General features: G+C 36.1%; 2 protein-coding genes across 2 annotated transcripts in view; one reads left to right on the top strand and one right to left on the bottom strand.

Annotated features, from left to right (window-relative positions):
• LOC116759361 (calcium-activated chloride channel regulator 1-like) overlaps positions 1-22,437 on the top strand; it is a gene marked incomplete at its 3' end in the record, with an annotated part of 89,845 nt that overhangs the window by 21,318 nt on the left and 46,090 nt on the right.
• On the bottom strand, positions 8,687-10,106 carry LOC116751425 (HIG1 domain family member 1A, mitochondrial-like). Its single transcript, XM_032627281.1, has one exon. It carries the CDS (start codon positions 9,940-9,942, stop codon positions 9,661-9,663), a length of 282 nt encoding a protein of 93 aa, XP_032483172.1. The 5' UTR covers positions 9,943-10,106; the 3' UTR covers positions 8,687-9,660.

Genomic DNA, 22,437 nt, shown 5'->3' on the forward strand with positions numbered 1-22,437 from the left:
AAAAAAGCAACCAACTGACTGCTGCCCCTGGAGGTGGGCAAGTCAGCAGTGTGACAAAAGTGTCCTTCATCTGCCTGCAGGAGTCTGCCCAAAGCCATAATACTGAGGGGTGGTATACACTCACAATCCCTCCTGCCCAGCCAGAACTAAGGGAACTACCTTTCTGTGCTTCTACTTCATGCTACTAATGATGGCTGGTGTTGCAGGTCAGAGTGACCTAATAGAGCACGTGCAGACAGTGGGACCCCCAACCATAGTTGTAAAAGGGAAGAGCCAAATCTGACTACATGTTGGATCTGTTTCTTTTACTTTACCCTTGCTTTCCGCTGCTTTTGTTCACTATAAGGATACTGTCTATACAGAATGGCCTGCCTCTGGGAACGCTGCCCCTCTGGCTGAATGTTAAACCAAAGTGCCTTTGTTCAGGGAATCATTTGGACCCTGTCCACCTGTGGATGGCTGCAAGAAAGAAGAAATTAACACATCCCCTCCCAGAGGCTGGCCATTCCAGGTGATATTTGCAAAACTTATGGCCTTTTTACTTTACTTCCTCATCTCTTCCCCCTCTCTCTGTTATAAAAAAAAAAAACTGGCATCCACAGCCCAATAAGATGGTTATTTTGAGACTTTAGTCTGCCATCTTCTCTGTCTGCCAGCTTACCAAATAAAGTTGTATTCCTTGCCTCAACACCTCCTCTCTGATTTATTGACCTGTTGTGAGGAGAGCAGAGTGAGCTTGGACTTGGTAACATAGTGTCTGATGAACACTCACCATGACAGCAGCCTAAAATGGGACACAGAAAAGCATGTCTTGAGTTAACATTAAAGTGAGTTAGGCGTATGGCAGGCCAAACAGAAAAGTATGGTAGTTAGTCTCCGAAACTAGCTTTGGAGTTTGGAAACTTTGTGTTTTCAAAGATTCACAAGCCCTGTTATTCATGCCTTTGTGTAGTCCCTTCACAGATTGGGTCTGGGCTGGACCAATGACTTGCTTTAATTAGTAGGATGTAGCAGGAATTATGAAAGCTTTCATTTTTGTGTTCTTGGGAGCCCATGTGTAAAACACAGCTATGCTGATGAAGAGGTTCCGATTCCATATGCACAAAGAAACGAACCTAACTATCTCTGATTCCAAGTCAAACCTCTAGGTGATTTCATTCATGGATACCAGACTTCAAGTAAGACCAGCAGAAAAGCCACCTAGCTTAGCCCAGTCAACTACAATATCATGAAAATAATAAAATGGTTGTTTCAAGCCAGTAAGTTTTGGGATAGTTTGGTACACATTAATAGATAACTAAAACAACCAATAATGATATTAGTCAGAGTTCCATCAAGGAAACAGAACTACTATGAATATTACAGAGTAGGGAATTTATTACAAGGGTTAACTGGGGAAGTAACTGAAGAAAGAGTTGAAGAGTCAAGAAGCACTGAAGCACTGGAGTTAGTTTTTGGTGTTGAATGTTAGAAGCTAAGCAAGGCCAGGAACTAGAGTGGGACCATGAGGGTGCTGATGTAAAAGTCTGTGGTAGCCTGTGGCCCCTGCACAGCTACCACCTCTGTGAGTTTGTTGCTAGATGTCTTGTGGTAAGTCTGGGATCATGATAGGTCAGCAAAGCCAGCAGTCAGGAAAAAGTTGAACATGGAGTAGGGAAGAGTAAGGATGCCAGCCCACCTCTGCTGGTTTTATTTCTTACTGCCTCCTATCACCCCTCCCTTCAGACAATTATGGCTGTTGGTTTACTTCTGCCTTCCAAATTTCAAACAAATATCTCTTTTGACCAACTCTAACCAAAGTCTTGTGGTTTCTGAGAAATGAACTCCAATTTTCTCCATGTTGCCTCAGCAAGGCCAATTGAAACAAGGAAGTATGCAATGGTGACAACTGTGGAATAGCAAAGAATTTCCTTATGTGGAAAAGTGTGAACCCTGCCTTAGACAAATAATAAATAAATAATAAAATAATAATTTATAAATAATAAAATAGAAATAACTATACAATAATTATAAATAACATAAATAAATTAGCTTAATTTAATTTTAAAACAAATAATTGTAAAAGAAAGAAAGCAGGAAGCTTTGAATAGAGAACGCAGACACTCAGAGGCAACCATTTAATATAACAACATAGAGTTACAAATGACTTTAATAAGAGTAATTATGGTAAAGAAATAATGTGGTGTGAATAAATAGAGAAAGTACACAAAATTCAAGAATTTTGATTATGAAATAGAGCATAGAGAAGGAATAGAAATTGGAAGAATATATGGTTAAGAAAGGTTTAATTTGTAGAACAAGGAAAGGTTAGATTTTATTATAAATATTTTAAAATATTTGATATTTTAAGCTACATATATGTAAAAATGATAAAAAAATTTTTTCTGATTGCTAATTCTTTGGAGGTAGACTTTGGTATAGAATTAAACCTTAGTTTTCTCTTCTGTAAAAATGTGATACTAATAATCACCTCCAAGTGTTGTGTGAATCCCACTAGAAAGTGGCAGGTGCGTGGGCCCACACCTGAATGCAGCGTTCAATTCATAGCAGCTGTCACGCTGAGAAGCTTTTTACTATTGTACCCCAAGCTAAGGGATCTTAGCACTGAGGTCCACCTGTCAATCAGTCAGTCAGTCAGTTTATTAAGGTTCTGCTATTTGCCATCACTCTGTATTATGGTGCTGTGGAAAAGTAGTGAATTAAAAAGACATTCTTAATCCATGGAGGTTAAAGCCTAACAAAAAGACAAATATTAAATTACAAGATATAAATAATTACAAGTTTTCAAAGTGGTCTGAAGCATCAAGTCACTGAATGAGATTCATCAACCACACTGCAAATAAAATCCTCATCCATCCACCCACTGACCATTCATTTATGTACAGATTCCCCAGGAGCACACTGGTTTTGCCTTGAACGTGTGAATTTTGCTATTGAAACAGGATACAATTTAGTACTCACCCAGATTCCACTTTCAGCTATGATGGCGCAAATCTGAGAATAAAAGGTACTATGTACCCCAGATTCCAAACTTAGAATACTGCAAGCCATATCTCTTTATAGCAAGTGAGAGGTTCTAGGTCATCCAAAGCTATAGTTTACCACCCACCAATTCCATTACACTAACCACCCCCATTATAAGAAGACTAGGAGAGAGAGAAAGGAGTTGTCCTTTGGGGGAAGTGCAGTGTTCAAAAAGGATAGTCCAAAAATAAACAAAAACAAAAAACAAAAAGGATACTCCTGAATAAAGTGTAAATCTCAGGAAGCCACAAAGTCAGGAGCTAGTAATTCTCTCACACCAACATTGCTGAACCACTGGATAGGCAGAGTTCTGATGTTGCTGACATGGAAGAAATAGGCAGGAGAGAGGTGGGGAAGACAGATTTTTTAGTGGGACCACCATCATGCACTGAGGATTTCATGCATGTTTGATACATTAAGTGTAGAGTTTCTTACTGATTGAGAATGTGACTGGGCTTAATCCACTTGGGATCTCTCATGCCAAGAGACTGTGTAAAGAGAAGAGCTTTACAGGACCCATCTGAGAACCTGCTAGGGAACAACTTTTGGGCACCTACCACGGAGTGACATCTGAAACTACACAATAGCAGAACAGGCTTATTATGAGAAGACATTAGCCTCTCCTGTTTCTCCTCTCCAAGACCCAAGCAGAAAAACCCTAAGAAAAGGGAGAAGCAGTCAATTGAAACTGAGGCTGTATACTCCTTTCTCCCCTATTTCAAGTCAGAGACTTAAGTCTGGCCTGAGTTAGAGGAAGGGAAAGAGGAAATCTGAAGACACATGTCTTAAAAGACATGTCTTAAAATAAATAGGATTGGGTGTTAGCCATCAAAAAACAAAACTGTTCAAATACTCAAAACTGACAATACTAATAGAATTGGACTATGGTGTCGTAATAGAAATTGGTACCCGATGAGATAGGGGAAACACCAGAACATAGATACTGAAAAACATTATTTTTTCATGCTTATATCCCAAAGAGATAACACTGCTCAGTAAATTGATTTCATAGTGGTCACAGTGAACAATAGCACTGCACAAATTTATGGTGACAAACCAACTGATTTCCAGACCCATTCTCTAGACAGCAAACTCCTGCTGTCTTCCCACTTCCTTCCCTCCTGTAGATAACACCTGTGTTCACCTCCCCATCATCCATTCTCACTTCTGCAAGAAGAGGTCCAGTCATTTTCCATGCTGGATTTCTTGGCAAGTCTTCGACTTAATCTCCAATCAGCCCTCCTACCATCACCTTCTACTTCTGGTGCCTAGCACAGCTTCCTCCCTTGGACTAGCTGCATTTCCCTTCATTTCTGTCTTCTGTTTCCATATAACCCTAAATTTTATCTAGGACCACCATATACACAACTCTAAAAGGATCCATTCAAATAATTTCTTATATTAATGGCACTCCTGGAGTTTCACAAAGCAGTCTGTATATCTTCATGCAGTAGTCCTACTCTTAGAGCTGACATATGAAAAAGTAAGTATTCATTACAAATCACTTTATACTGTTCCATAAACCAGAAAGTTGTCTTAAAGCTTTTGTACCTACGATAGCATTTTAGTAAAACACATAGTCAAATCATATTTGTTGCTAATTAATTTTTGATTTATGATCCCAGTACCTTGTATTGTTCAGTAATCTGTATGATGATCAGCACATTAATACCGGTTATGTTTGACCTCCTGAGGAATATAAGCAAAGTGCTACACAAGTGCTAACTGTTGTCACATGGTTATCAGGAAATAAGAGAGCGGCTTTCACACGAAATTGTTCTAGAGACATATGAGAAATTAAAAAGTAGGAGTTTGGTGGTATTGAAACTAGAGCCATCCCTTAGTCCATAATTTGAAGTTCCGGTTAGACTTAGAACTAACAACTATCAAAATCTTCTGCTTTTATTAAAAACGGGCACACACAGTGTCTCAAATATACCTAAAACCTTATCAGCCTTCTTCATAGAGCAATTCATTGCTCTCCAGATTCCAGAGTCTAATAATACTATAACAAAGAAAGCCCGCTATTGAGTTTCAGTTCCACCTCCACCCTCTGCCGCATCACCATGAACATCACACACACACACACACACACACACACACACACACACACATTTTGAGCCAACATGGGAAATGTGGGTAGCTTAGAAAGCTGTTTGGATATAGATTTGTCAATTTTGGTCAGGAAACGAAATAATTCTATAAAACTGAAATATTCTCTTCACCCATACCTCCTTCTGAATTTCTTATCTCAGAGAAACAAAAATATTTCACCACCCAGTCATTCAAATCAGAGACCAGGAGACCATCCCTTGGCCCTACAATTCCCTCACACTTTGTATTCAATCAGTCAACAAGTCCTGTCACAGAAATCTCCTTAACCTTTGTCTCTCCCCCCCTCACCTTCAGTAATGCTGCCTCAGTTCAGCATCCATCATCATCTCCTGGATAAAGATGCCCCCTACCTGGTCTCTGTCTTGATTCTCCCCTCCCCAATATGCCTACTACATTGCCCCCAGAGTAATGCACAAAACCAAAATAATTCTTAAACTGTTTTTAAAATAAAGACTAATGACACAAAGGCAGAGACTATGACTCTACATCACTTTTTCCAGGCACCAAGGACAAAAGGGCCGAAATATGTGTCAAATGAATGAGTGCCAGGCCTGCCACCATGCAGCCCTTGCCTCCACTTCCCTATCTCTTACTGTACCATCTCACTGTTGTCACACATCTAATCAGTCAAAGACTTTCAGTTTCCCAAAAGTCCACACTGTTTTATGTCTTTATCAGGAACACCATACCCCTTTCATCCTTCACCATTTCTAATCCTACCATATTCAGCCTCCCTTTTCTGCCTTCTGACCATATGCCCCCTTTCAAAAATCCCACCCCTACTGCCTTTCCTGACTGTCTCCCCCACTCTCAAGCAGAATAGAGCACTCTTTCTTTTGTGTCCAACTCTCCACTCTTCATATACAATCTAACTTCCCAATGCATTTATTTCTTTACATATTTGACATACATCTCCCTAACACCCCTCAACTGTACAGTGAGTTCTTTGGAGACAGGACTGCATCCTGGGAAGAGAGAAAAAAAGAGGAGTGAGGGAAGGATGAAGTAATGAATATTTGAACACACATACACATACAGAAACTCTTCCACTCCCTTTCCTTACCCTCTTGCAACCAGTTACCAAATCCTGTCAATTCTGAATATCTCGAAAAGTCCTCCACCTGTCTCTATCCTTAGTTCATGTCCCCAGCATCACTCACTTGGATTCCTACATAACCCTTTGCAAAAAGAGCCAGTGAACCATTGTGTAGGTTGTGCTCTGCTTGAAAGCACCCAGCCTTGTCAGGGGCAAGGAGAGTAGGGGTGAAATACAGTCCAAACTCAGCTCCCAAGACTAAAGTCAAGGGGGCACTATTTGATCATTTCTCTGCCCAGAGGGAACACATTTTTCTAATTCACAAGTTGTTTTTCTAATTCACACAACATATGTGCTAGCAACGCAGCCCTGTTTCAACCATTCTTCACCATAGAGCCAGAATCTTTCTAAAGTACCAATCGGATGCTTTTACTGTCCTATTTAAAATCTTCTAACGACGCTCCTTTGTACTCAGTGTGAAGTTCAAGCCCCATTATATGATTGATAATGTCTTTCATGTTCCACCGCTTGTTTACCACTCCAGTCACAGTTCTCACACCTCACACTGTACTTGTATATACTAAGCTCCATCCACCTTCTCTGTATCCCCAGGCTACATCTCCATCCCCCTCTCCATCACCCATCCACTTCCACATTCTGCTGTCACATGAATGACTCATGCTCATCTGACGAGTCTTAGAATAGATATCACTCCCCTGGGAAGCATTCCCCAACTTCTCCAATTCCCCTTCTGACTGGGTTAAATTCCTCTCACATCACCTCATTCTCGCCCCCGGGATAAAACTTAACATTTTATGTCTTAATTGACAATTCACTTCTCCCTTATTTCTTTCCAGATGGTGATCGTTTTGAGGGCAGAAAACAATCTCTTATTAACATTATATCCTCTATACCTATCACTATGCTCAGAAAATATTTGTTAAAGGAAAGCATGGAATCTGTCTTATCCAGAGTATCAGTTGTAATGAATCAATCTCAGAGCTGACAAAAGTACAATAAGAGAAACCAGTAACCACCTTACTCTATAAGTTTACACTATAGGAAGACAATGTTATACCTCTGGACAGTAATGCTAAGTCACCCCATCTAATAAAAGTATCTTGAATTATATCCTCATTGTTAATGGAATAACAAACTTTGGCTTAACATTTTCTCTTAATGAATCTCCCAACTAGCCTTCATCTTCTATTTAGGTTCATTCAAATTGTTGATATAAATATAGTTCTGCCTAATACCTTCCTCCAACCCCAGCTGCTTCTATGACCCTGTTTACACCTGACCAGGATTTTACTTTAGTCCTTCAAATTAATTTCAAATATTTTAAGGCCCAGACTCATTCAAAAGTAGCTAAAAATGTATTTCACACTTGAGAAATGCAGCCCCTCTTCACTTTCCTATATCAGCTGGCCGCCCTTCCCATACTCCTACATAAACAGCAACACTGACCCACCCAGCTGCCTGAGGTCAAATGCAGAAGTCATTTTTTCTTTGAAATGCTGTTCCTTATACCTGATTTTTCATCACTGGCTCTTTCTTTGCACATCTCTGTTTAAATATCTCTTTGGCTAGGCCATCTCTGTCAACCCAGTCCTAAGCAGCAACTCAGTCACCATCCTATCTTTCGTTTTAAAATTCTCTGTATAGCTTTTACTTATTTTCTTCATTTTTGTACCAAATCTTTTTTTTTCACATCTTTATTGGAGTATAATTGCTTTACAATGTTGTGTTAGTTTCTGCTGTGCAACAAATTGAATCAGCTATATGTATACACATATCCCCATATCCCTTCCCTTGAGTCTCCCTCCCACCCTCCCTATCCCATCCCTCTAAATCGTCACAAAGCGATTTGCCTGTGCTATGCAGCAGCTTCCCACTAGCCATCCATTTTACATTTGGTAGTGTATATATGTCAGTGCTACTCTGTCACTTCATCCCAGCTTCCCCTCCCCCCACCCCGTGTCCTCAAGTCCATTCTCTACATCTGTGTCTTTATTCCTGCCCTGTCACTAGGTTCATCAGGCTTATTTTTTAGATTCCATATATACGCGTTAGCACACAGTATTTGTTTTTCTCTTTCTGACTTACTTCACTCCGTATGACACACTCTAGGTCCTACCACCTCACTACAAATAACTCAATTTTGTTCCTTTTTATGGCTGAGTAATATTCCATTGTATATATGTGCCACATCTTCTTTATCCATTCATCTGTCGATGGGCACTTAGGTTGCTTCCACGTCCTCGCTATTGTAAATAGTGCTGCAATGAACACTGGGGTGCATGACTCTTTTTGAATTATGGTTTTCTCAGGGTATATGCCCAGTAATAGGATTGCTGGGTCATATGGTAGTTCTATTTTTAGTTTTTTAAGGAACCTCCATACTGTTCTCCATAGTGGCTGTATCAATTTACATTCCCACCAACAGTGCAGGAGGGTCCCCTTTTCTCCACAACCTCTCCAGCATTTATTGTTTCTAGATTTTTTTTTTGATGTGTTCACTTACTTTAATAACACTACATTTACCATGTTATCATCATGGAATGTAAACTCAGGTTAGACAAGAGAATTTCACAAGTACAACAAAGCATTCTGTAGTATACCAAAGTTTGTATAATGTCTGACCAAACCAGCTTGCTCATAAATCACTTCCATTATAGGCAATTTATTTAGTTTAACATTTATGATTCTTACAGAGAAAATAAACATACTGCACACATTTAAAAAGTGTTTTTCATTTACCCTAGCATTAGCACTTAAAATTCATATTTCTATTTCAAAATGACACAAAAATTATTCTAATATAACAGCAGCAAAATATAATTCTGCAATTACAAAAGAGTTAGATGGGGATCTACAGTTAAGTTATTCTCATGTTTACAACTATGATTCTGAAATAAATACTACTTCAAAGCAGCTCTCTTACCAGCTTTTTAGGTTTGGCTTAAAAACACACATATAGTTGCCAGGAGGTTTATAATGTTGTATTCTGTGCACTGTTCTGAAAGGGTTCCTCTAGAGCCAACCAGCCCTTAAAACAGTACTCAGTCCACAAGGCAGTCAGAAAGAGTTAAATTAACTGGGGTAAATAGGATTCCTATATTACATCAAAAGCATATGATATTCTGCAGCAACTGGGAGCATTATCAGGATTGGCATGTTGTCCTCTTTAAAACTAATTTCATCAGAAGAGCTTAAGAAGGTGGACATTGTACCACTATCAAGAGCATTTAAAAATGACATGTTTTTGTGCTAATCTGCCTCCCCCGAATGACCTAGCTAGTGAACTAGTCACCAGTAACCTGGTCACCAGGCAAATCAAGCCTGCAAGAAAGGAAGCCAGTATTCAAATTACCATGTTATTGTCCGACCCAAAGAACTTATTTTCAACATAAACATATAACCTCAATATGAGATGTCTAACTAAAGCAAGCATCACCAATGAGACCAAGACAACGTCTCCTCTTCTAAGGTTTAGGTTTTGCCCAGAATTCTCGATACATGGAATCGCCCATACCAAGAGTCATTGTTCCCACAACAAAGCCTTGGGCTGCCATGCACATGTGAATCAGGTGAACAGACATTTTAGTATTTCCCCTGCTCTTCAATTTATATAATCTATATGCAACGATTGTTGCAAAACCTGCCATTCCAGTGGGGACAAATGATGCCTCTCTAGCTTTTCGGATAAGTTTAGATCCGTGATCTTCATCATATGAAGAAAGAGAATCATCTGTGTCGCTTGACATAGTGATTGAAGGATCTTCAGACAACTACAAGACATCGCAGGTTCCAACCGGCTTCTGCTGTTTCTAGATGTTTTGATGATGGCCATTTTGACTGGTGTGAGGTGATACCTCATTATGGTTTTGATTTGCATTTCTCTAATGCTTAGTGATGTTGAGCATCTTTTCATGTATTTGTTGGTCATCTGTATGTCTTCTTTGGAGAAATGTCTATTTAGATCTTCTGCCCATTTTCGGATTGGGTTGTTTGGTTTCTTTTGATAAAGAGCTGCATGGGCTGCTTTACAAAGGAGGCAAGAACATACAATGGAGAAAAGACAGCCTCTTCAATAAGTGGTGCTGGGAAAACTGGGCAGCTACATGTAAAAGAATGAAATTAGGACACTCCCTAACACCATACACAAAAATAAACTCAAAATGGATTAAACACCTAAATGTAAGGCCAGACACTATAAAACTCTGAGAGGAAAACATAGGCAGAACACTTTATGACATAAATCACAGCAAGATCCTTTCTGACCCACCTCCTAGAGTAATGGAAATAAAAATAAAAATAAACAAATGGACGTAATGAAACTTAAAAGCTTTTATACAGCCAAGGAAACCATAATCAAGATGAAAAGACAACCCTCAAAATGGGAGAAAATATTTGCAAATGAAGCAACTGACAAAGGATTAATCTCTGTATAGCTTTTAACACTAAGTGATACATATTAATTTTCAATGGAATGTTACAATGTTTATTGTTTATCTTCCCAGCTGGAATATAAATTCCATGAGACCAGTGACCTAATGGTTTTCCTCACTTCATTAACTAGAAGTGGACTTGGCACACAGGAAATTCTCAATAATTAACTGTTGAATGAATGAAGAGATAAGGGAAGAATGAACTGGTTATTTTATCAACATCCTTTTGTATGCGGATTTAGAATCAGGCCAAGGAGGGTTATTTAAAGTATTTATGTTACATAATATCTTATTTATATCTTTTCTGGCTCCTCTTTAGAGCTTAGTACATGAAAACCTTGGCTTCTGTCATTTGCTAGAAGAATTTTCACAAACACACCCATGCAATCAGGACCAATATTCAGAAAAGAACATTACTATCATCCCCAGGGACCCCTTTCTGTTCTCCTCCAGTCATAATCTTCCCAAAAGTTAAACATTATCTTGATTTCTAACAGCATAAATTGTTTTTACCTGTTTATATACTTTATATAGGTGGAATAATATAATACATATTTTTTTGTGATTGACTTCTTTTAGTGAAATATCTTTGTGAGAACCCTCTATATTGTTGTGTGTAGTTGTATTTTGTTGATTCCTTAGAGTATAATAAGAGCTTTTAAGTTCAACATTCTATCATTAACATATTGAAATATCAGTTCATTTTTAATGATCATATATTCATGTAATAAAATTTATACAAGGAAATCTAGAATCTTTCCAATTTTTCACTCTTTTAAAATAATGTTCTTTATGATTAACACGCCTATAGCAAAATCTTAATTTACATCTTTAGTTGGTTAGAAGAATTTCTAAAAGAAAATTTTCAGAGACCAAAAGAAAAAACATTTTCCCTTTTTTGATTAACATTGGCAATTTATTCATAAGAAAGTATTAGCAATTCTTTTTATTATCAACTGTATATGACAGTATTTGCCTCCCTAAGCTATCACCAAAAGTAGATATTACTGTCCTTTTAAAATTTTTGTCAACCTGACAAAAAAGTATGTCATTAACTCATTTTCTCAAGTGGAGTACCTTTTTCTTATTGATTAATTGAGTAAAAGTTAATTCTTGGTCTATTCAGGTTTCCTATGACTGATTCTATTGTGATAATTTGTATTTTCCTAGAAAATTGTCTGTTTCACTGAGTTATTTTAATGTAGTGGTAGTTATTTTAATGTAGTGGTATTTTGCCATTTTAATTTGCATTCTCCAAATGACTAATTCATTTACATTTTAAAATTGATTAGCAATATTTCAAGATTCTGCTCTAAATCTGACATTAATTCTTGAGATTGGTTTAGGCCTTGCATACAAAATTAGAAAGGTTTTAAGTGCTTGCATATATATGAAATACATTCTGTAATCAAACTATATCTTTTTAATTTTCATGCAGAAATTAGAAAATTAATTGTGGATTACAGAGCCGTCTGGTTGCAAAATGTGTCCGTTTCATTGCCCTTTTGATTTAGCTCATCCAAAGGACTGTAAAAGCATTTGTGGCCACAGCTTTCAAAACTGTGACCTCCACTGAAAAGTAAGACCTTATAACAGAAAAGTAGGAAAAGGAATGAGCTGTCAGTAAATGTCACTAAAGGAGGCTAACTGGTGAGATAAATAAAAAATAAGGAAGGCTTTAGGGTGTGGATCTGGGAAATGAAAGGGTATGTAATTTCATAGTTAAATTATTAGAATATTTTCCTAAGGCCAAGAAAAGAAAAAGTATGTTACAAATAGTATTGTTGCTATTAAAATTAGTCTTTAAAAGTCCAGATTTATTTACAGAATAACGCTGAACATAAAGGCAGGATTCTATTCAGTAAAATAAGGGATAAGATATTAAAAATCTTTTTATTGCATTTTCCATTAAAAACGGAGATAAAATGAGTTTCAACAAGATATATATAAAAATGAGACTTCTTAAATACTTGAGTGTATTATTTAAAGATCTTATGAAGAGTTTTCTTGGATTATGATTTAATAATTATGTCAGAGATAATTTAAATGTGATACAAGCTGTAAGTAGAGGAGGATGTAAATTTTAGAAGAGATTTTCAAGCACAAATTTTGATTTTTCAGGTGAAAAATGATCTTAAAATTATTTTTGTTTACAATAAGTGCTACTGGCAAAGTTGCTCTTCATAAGAGTTTTATGGGCAAATAAATATCTATGAATCAATAAATTAATTAATAAGAATCACTAATCCCTTAATTCATTCAGTGAACATTTAATTATTTGTACTCAATTTGTAATCAGAAGATATGGATCTAAATATTAGCATCATTTTTATTAACTACATGCCAGTTTTTTTCTGTAAATTTGTAAGATATGGAGAAAAATACTCCAGGGTGTTTTGAAGAGCTACATATGGATAATATATGTAAATTTCCTAGCATAGGGCCCAGCAAATAGTTAATACTCAACACTCTAAGTTGTCCTTCCCAGTTTTTTTTTTTTTTTTTTTCTGTATGCGGGCCTCTCACCGCTGCGGCCTCTCCCACTGCGGAGCACAGGCTCCGGACGCGCAGGCCCAAAGGCCACGGCCCACGGGCCCAGCCGCTCCGCGGCACGCGGGATCCCCCCGGACCGGGGCACGAACCCGCGCTCCCTGCATCTGCAGGCGGACTCCCAACCACTGCGCCACCAGGGAAGCCCTGTCCTTCCCAGTTTTAACTGTAAAATTATGATATTAATTTATATCTACCAGAGTTGTCATGGGGAATAAAAGTGAGGTACCTACTGTAATGCATAAGCACCTATCAAAATGCGTGGCACACAGTAGAAGCTCAATCATTCTGTTCTCTCCTGATTTCCTATCATTTCATTTTCATGTCAACAATATTTGCTAAGCATCTACTTATGTGCACTGGATCTTGAGCAATGAGGGTAAACAAGTCAAATGTGATCCCGGCCCTCACAGAATTTATAATCTGGTGTTGAGGGAAAGACAAATTAGTCATTTAATTACAACCAGATGGTAAGAAGAAAGCCTTCATTACCAAATCAGTTTTTAACTCTGCCAATGCAGTGTTAGGCACTGGGAATACAAAGGTTATATGTGCTTGCTTTAGTTTACTTTGAGAAATTAATTAGGAAAGCCTGTCTACAGCATGATCACAGGTGTCTCAATGAGGTCCTGAACACCCCTCAGTCCCATCTGTCATTTGAGTTCTATTGTTTCTGTGTAGGTTTTTTTGTTTATTTTTTTGGTTTTTTTTTTATGGTACGTGGGCCTCTCACTGTGTGGCCTCTCCCGTTGCGGAGCACAGGCTCCAGACGTGCAGGCTCAGCAGCCATGGCTCATGGGCCCAGCCACTCCGCGGCATGTGGGATCCTCCTGGACTGGGGCACGAACCCGTGTCCCCTGCATCGGCAGGTGGACTCTCAACCACTGCACCACCAGGGAAGCCCATTTCTGTGTAGTTTTTATCCTTCTTGGCTAGAAAGTGATTAATGTCTGTCAATGAGTATTTTGTTGTTGCAACATTCACATTCCTAAAATATGAGTGGTAAATTGTTGTTTACTACAGTTCAAGTGGAGGGTAGCATCAGTATTCTTGGCAACAGAATGTGGCCCAGTGAAGGGGAGATGCTAATAAACTCTTCACCTGGTTGCTGTCATAGAAAATGTCTTGCAGGTTCATGCAGGTATAAAGCAGCTATTTACTTGAAGTGATTTTTAGAACACTGTGTTCAAGCTTACCTGCCTGTGCAAAGCTCCCCTATGGCTTACCTTGGACTCCCTCTTCCCCTCCTTCATTATCTACTTCCCATTGGTAAATTCATTTCTTCAGGTTCAATTCAATATGACAAATATTTATTAAGTGCTATTGTGTGCATATCCTCCGGAATCTAACATTTCAAATATTCCTTGTGTGGAAGCAAAGTTCTTAGCCCTCCATGAGGTAGGGAAACCTATAAAAGATGCTAAAAGAGAGACCATCAGCAGAGGTCCAGCAGTGCCAGTACACTCAACCAAGGAAGGTCTGTTAAGCTGACAAGAAAGGCCTGGCAGGGATGGACATGACTGAGTACTGAACAGTATAACACTTCTTTTGAGCTTATTCTACTTCATATCCTCAAAATAATAAGTATTAACATCTCATACATGAAACATCATGAAAGAACCTCTTGAGAACTGTATAAGACATAAACCAAGGAAATGCCTAAGTTCCCAGTGATTTAACACTTGGCCATGTTGTTATCACTCACTTTCCTTATGGAGCACCATTGCTCCCCTTGCCTCATTCCCTACTCTAACATTCCCTACTCTAACATGTAGCCTCAACGAGTGATTTAGGACCTTTCCTCCCTTGCCATGGCACCTAACACTGGACATGCCAGTCACAAAGTCCTAACACCCTGGCCACACAGATTGGTTCAGCGGGTGAGCACATGGCTTAAGCCAATGCAACCAGAGTCCCTTGCCATGTTTGTTTAAGCTGAGGTAGGTGATAATAAGCTCTTTTATCTCAGGTGGTGAAGCTGGAAAGACATGAACCTAGAACTGTCAGCAGCCAAGGTTCTTGATTTGTGGAGAAAGTCAGTCTGGAAGATGGATGCTAACATGATGACAGAAACAAAAGCAAGAAACCGAGCGTGATTCCTGCTCATCTTGTGGCTCCCTATATCAAACATTACCCCTATTTCTAATATGGTAATAAACTTGGCATGTCCAAGGAACTGAAACCAAGTGCATGAGGAGACAGTGAAGCACATTAGTATATCTCAACAGTAATGAAATTTGTGTATGTTAATATATCTCCATACTGGGTAAATATTAAAATCATCTGGAAGGTTTATAAAAACATCAGTATGGATTTTCACTTATAGTAATGTTGATTTGGCAATTCAAATCAACCTTCCCTCTTCTATTCAATATTCCTCTGGAGATTCTAGTAGTGCAATAACCTGAGAAAAGAAATAGAAGTAATTGAGACTAGAAAAGAAGTAAAAGTCTCTTTGCTTGCAAATGACATGATCATCTACGTGGAAAATCCAACGTCTTCTACAAAACAGCTATAAAACTAGTATGTGATTTTAGCAAGGTTGCATTATACAATAACAATTTTCAAAAATATCAATCATACTTCTATACACTAGCAAAAAACTTGAAAAACTTTAAAAATGCCATTTATAACAATATCAAAATATGAAATACAGAAATAATATAACAACTGTAAAAAAATCTTGTACACTGCAAACTACAAAACATGCTACGAGAAGTTAGAGAAGACCTAAATAAATAGAGCACTAAATCATATTTATGCCAGAAGACTCAATATTGCTAAGATGATAATTTTCCTAAAAATTACCAGTAAGTTTGACAAAATCTCACCAGGTTTTTTGGTAGAAAGTGAGAAGACAATCCTAAAACTTATGTGGAAATTGCAAGTAACTAGAGTAACCAATTTCTTTTTTCTGAAAAATAAGAAAGTTGGAGGACTCACATTGTCTGATTTCAAGACCTACTACAATATAAAACAACAGTAGACTGAAAACTATAAGACATTGATGAAATTGAAGAAGACACAAATAAATGGAAAAATATTCCATGCTAATGGACTGGAAGAATTAATATAGTTAAAATGTTCATACTACCCAAAGCAATTCAGTACAATCCCTATCAAAATTCCAGTGGCATTTTTTTTTTACCAGAAATAGGAGGGGAAAGTTCTAAAATTTGTATGAACCACAAAAAGACCCCAAATAACCAAAGCAATCTTGAGAAAGAAGAACAAATCTGGAGAGATCACATTTTCTGACTTCAAACTACATTCAAAGCTATAGTAATCAAAACAGTTTGGCACTGGCATAAAAACAGACACATAGATCAAAGCAATGAATAGAAGGACCCCAAATAAACCCATGGATATATGTTCAATTAATTTATGACAATGAGGCCAAGAATATAAAATGGGGAGAGGATAGTCTCTTCAATAAATGGTGTTGGGAAAACTGGACAGCCACATGCAAAAGAATGAAACTGGATGACTGTCTTTCACCATACATAAAAATCAACACAAAATAAATTAAAGACTTAAGTTAAGACCTGAAACTATAAAACCAGAATAAAATATAGGAAGTTCTTTAATATTGGTAGTTGTAGTGATGTTTTGGATTTGACACCAAAAGCAAAGGCAGTAAAAGCAAAAATAAACAAGTGGAACTATGTCAAACCGAAAAGTCTCTGCAGAGCAAAGGAAACCATCAGCAAAATGAAAGGTCAAACTTCTGAGTGGAAAAAAAAAAAACAAAACTACTGAGTGGGAGAAAATATTTGTAAATCATATATTTGATAAGGGGTTAACATCCAAAATATATAAATAAGCCATATAGATCAATAGAAAAAATTCAATTTAAAAATGAGTAGAGGAACTGAATAGACATTTTCAAAAGAAGACATACGAATGACCAACAGGTATGTGAAAAAGTGCTCAACATCACTAACTACCAGGGAAATGCAAATCAAAACCACAATAAGATAACATCCCATACCTGTTAGAATGCTATCATCAAAAAGACAAGGGATAAGAAGTGTTGGCAGTGACATGGATAAAAGGGAGCCCTTGTGAACTGTTGAGGGTGGCGCAGACACTATGGAACCAGTATGGAATTTCCTCAAAAAATTAAATATAGAATTGTCATATGATCCAGCAATTCCACTTCTGGGTATTTATCCAAAGGAAATGAAAACATTAACTCAAAAAGATATATGTACCACCATGTTCATTGCAGCATTATTCATAATAACCAAGATATATAAACAACGTGTGTGTCAACAGATGAATGGATAAAGAAGATGTGGAAGGTATGTACAATGGATATTATTCAGTCATGAGAAAGGATGAAATGCTGTCATTTGTGACAACACAGATGGACCCTGAGGGCATTATGCTAAGTGAAATAAGCCAGCCAGAGAAAGACAAATACTGCATGGTATTACTTATATGTGGAATCTAAATTTTTAAAAGTCAAAGTCATAGAAACAGAGAGTAGAAAAGTGGTTGCCAGGAGCTGGTGGGGGGGTGGGAAGTGTGGTAAATATGGAAAGGCAGGTAGAAGGGTACAAATTTTCAGCTATAAAATGAACAGGGTCTGAGGATCTAATATATAACATTATAAATATAATAAATAACACTGTTGTGTAACTGGAATTTGCTAAGAGTGTACAACATAAATTTCTCACACACAAAAAGATAAGTATATGAGGTAATGGATGTGTTAGTTAACTAGATGAGGGGAATTCTTTCACAAAACATACATATTTTAAATCATCATGATATATCACAATTTTACAAAATCAGAAGTAAGCAACATAATCACAATAGTAAGTCCTTACATATCAATAATCACTCTAAATATAAGTGGATTGAATTCACCAATCAAAAGGCACAGAGTGGCTGGATGAATAAAAAAAATAAGACCAACTATATGCTGCCTCCAAGAGACTCATTTCAGCTCTAAAGATACTTATAGGCTTAAAGAGAAGAGATTAAAGAGGATATCTTTTAAAGTGCAAGCAAAATGAAGGTGAGTATAGCCAAAATTATATCAGACAAAATAGACTTCAAGCCAAAAATGGTAATAAGAAACAAAGAAGGTCATTATACAATAGTAAAAGGGTCAAAACATCATGAAATACAAGAATTGTAAATATATATGCACCCAGTATCAGAGTACTAAAAGATATTAAGAAAATACTAACAGATCTAAAGGGAGAAAGAGACAACAATACAATAATAGGACAATACAATAGTCGGACACTTCAAAACCCCACTGTCAGCAATGAATAGACCATCCAAACAGAAAATGAACAAAGAAACATTGAAATTGAACCATACTCCAGAACAAATGGACTTAACAGACATATATAGAACATTCCACCCAACAGCAGTAGAATATATTGATACATTCTCCTTGAGTGCACACAGAACATTGTCAAGATAGAACATGTGATAGAACACAAAACAAATCTTTGCAAATTTAAGAAGACTGAAATCATACCAACTATATTTTCTGACCACAATGGTATGAAACTAGAAGTTATCAACAAGAGGAAAGCTGGAAAACCCACAAATATGTGGAAATTAAACAATACCCTTCTGAACAACCAATGGGTAAAAGAAGAAATCAATAGAGAAATAAAAAATTATCTCAAAACAAATGAAAATGGAAATAAAACATATCAAAATTATGAGATGCAGCAAAAGCAATTCTGAAAGGAAAGTTTATAGCAATAAATACATATAATATTAAGAATTAGAAAGATCTCAAATAAACAACCTAACTTTACATTTCAAGAAACAAGAAAAAGAAGAACAAATTAAGCCCAACATTAGCAGAAAAAAAGGAAGTCATAAAGATCAGAATGGAAATAAATGAAATAGAGACCAGTAAAACAACAGAAAGAATTAATAAAAGCAGGAGCTTGTTCTTCAAAAAGATAAACAAAATTGACAAACCTTTAGCTAGACTGAGAAAAAAAGAGAGAGAAAACACATATAAAATTAGAAATGAAAAAGAAAACATGAAAACTGATACTATAGAAATTCATAGGCTCAAAGAGACTATTATGAACAATTATATGCCACCAAATTAGATAAAATTCTAAAAGCACATAACCTGCCAAGACTGAATCAGGAAGAAATAGAAAATTTGAACAGAATGATAACTAGTAAAGAGATTAAATCAGTAATCAACCTCCCAACACAGAAAACTCCAGGACCAGATGGCTTCACTGATTAATTCTTCCAAACATTCAAAGAATTAACACCAATCCTTCTCAAACTCTTCCAAAAAATTGAGGAAGAGGGAATACTTCCAAACTCACTCTATGAGGCCAGCATTATACTGACACCAAAGACAGATAAGGATACCACAAGAAATGAAAACTACAGACCAATATCCCTGATTAATATAGATTGCAAAAATTCCCAAAATATTAGCAAACCCAATTCAAGAACACATAAAAAGGATTATTAATCACGACAAAGTGAGATCTATCCCTGGTATACAAGGATGGTTTAACACACATTAATCAATAAATGTAATATATCACATTGGTAAAATGAAAGATAAAAATCACATGATTATCTCAATAGATGCAGAAAAAGCATTTGACAAAATACAACATTCTTTCACGATAAAAACACTCAGCAGACTGAGTATAGAAGGAACATACCTCAATATAATAAGGCCATGTATGAGAAACCTACACCTAATATTTATACTCAATGGAGAAAAATGGGAAGCTTTTCCCCTAAGATCAAGAACAAAACAAGGATGCCCACTCTTATTCAATATTTTACTGGAAGTCTTAGCTAGAGCAATTTGACAAAATAAATAAAATGTATCAAAATCAGGAAGAAAGAAGTAAAACTGTTGTTATTTGCAGATGATATGATTCTGTACATAGAAAATCCCAAAGACTCAACCAAAAACTGTTGGCACTAATCAAAAATTTCAGTCAAGTTGCAGGATACAAAATAAACATACAGAAATCAGTTGCATTTCTATACACTAAGAATGAAACATCTGAAGAAGAAATAAAGAAAATTATCCTTGAAAAAGAAAGCAAAAAAAAAATCCCATTTAAAATTGCATCAAGAAGAATAGAAACACAACATTGTAAATCAACTATACTTCAATAAAAATTTTTTTAAAGAATAGAATATTTAGAAGTAAATTTAATCAAGGAGGTGAAAGACTAATACTCTGAAAACTATTAAACACTGATGAAGGAAATTGAAGATGATATCCTGTGTTCATGGATTGGAAGTATTAGCATTGTTAAAATGTCCATACTACTCAAAGCATATACAGGTTTAATGCAATCCCTATCAAAATACCACGATATTTTTCACAGAACTAGAACAAATAATCCTAAAATTTATATGGAACCACAAAAGACCCTGAAATTTCAAAGAAATCTTGAGAAAAGAGAACAAAGCTGGAGGTATCATGCTCCCTTACTTCTGACTATACTACAAAGCTACAGTAATCAAAACAGAATGGTATTGCACAAAAACAGATACATAGATCAATAGAACATAATAGAGAGCCCCAAAATAAACCCACACACTTATGGTCAATTAATCTATAACAAAGGGGACAAGAACATACAGTGGAGAAAAGACAATCTCTTCAATAAGTGGTGCTGGGAAAACTGGACAGCTATCTGTAAAAGAATGAGATTAGAACATCATATCCAAAAATAAACTCAAAATGGATTAAAGATCTGAATGTAATAAAGCCTGAAACTATGAAACTCCTAGAAGAGAATAGGGGCAGAATACTCTTTGACAAAAATTTCAGCAATTATTTTTTTTTAGATCTGTCTCCTAAAAAAAGCAAAAAAAGCAAAAGTAAACAAATGGGACCTAACTAAGCTTAAAAGCTTTTGCACAGCAAAAGAAACTCCTGAGCAAATGAAAAGACAACCATTGAATGAGAGAAAAATATTTGCAAGTGATATGACCAATGAGGAGTTAATAACCAAAATATATAAACAGCTCTACAACTCAATATCAAAAAAACAATCCAATTTAAAAATGGGCATAAAACCTGAATAGACATGTTTTCCAAAGAATATATTCAAGTGGTCAACAGGCACATGAAAAGATGACCAACACTGCTAATCACTGGAAAAATGCAAATCAAAACCACTATGAGATATCACCTCACACCTGTCAGAATGACTATCAGCAAAAAGTATACAAATAATAACTGTTGGCAAGGTTGTGGAGAAAAGGGAATTTCCTCAAAAAAATAAAACTAGAACTATCTTGTCATTTGTAACAACATGGATGGACCATGAGAATATTATGCTAAGTGAGATAAATCAGAGAATGACAAGTACTGTATGATATCACTTATATGTGGAATTTAAACAAGCCAAAACTGTAAAAACAGAGAATAAAATTGTGGTTATTAAGGGATGGTGTTAGGGGGACAGGACAGATGTTGTTTAAGGGTAAAAACTTACAACAAGTAGTAAAAAAACCCCAGAGATCTAACATGCAGTATAGTGAATATTGTATTATAATCATCAAACTTGCTAAGAGTCTAGAATTTAATTATTCCAACTACTAAAGACAAAGAATAATTATATAACATAATAGAGGTGCTAATTATTGCTACAATGGCAATCAGGTTACAATATATAAATATATCTAATTAACATATATATATTAAATTACACAATTTAAATTTATATATACAATATATTTAGATTTTAGATTTTTTAAATGAATAAATGAATATCTCTTACAACTCTGTTTGCCAATCATGCCTCAATAAAGCTAGAGGGAGAAAAGGAACTGATCCACAGTCAACCAATCAATCAATAAAACTACAGTAATCAAAGGAGTGTGTGGTATTGGTAAAAAGATAGACACATAGATAAGTGTAACAGAATAAAGGGTCCAGAAATAGACCTACACAAATATAGTCAACTGATTTTTGACAAAAAATGAAAAGGCAATTTAAATGAGAAAGTACCAATTCATCTATAATGATGAAAAAATTGGACATCCATAGGCAAAAAAAGTAATAATATTTGTAATACATATCTAAGACCTCATACAAAAATTCTCAAAAATGGATCATAGATCTAAATATAAAACTATAAAATTTCTAGTAGAAAAGCAATTAGAAAATCTATACACCTTTGGTTTGGAGATGAGTTTTTAGATATGAACCAAAAGCATGATCTATTAAAAAAATTTGATACTCAACTTTAAAAAAATGAAAAATTTTGCTCTGAA

This window comes from Phocoena sinus, chromosome 1 (assembly GCF_008692025.1).
Source record: "Phocoena sinus isolate mPhoSin1 chromosome 1, mPhoSin1.pri, whole genome shotgun sequence".
NCBI lineage: Eukaryota > Metazoa > Chordata > Mammalia > Artiodactyla > Phocoenidae > Phocoena > Phocoena sinus.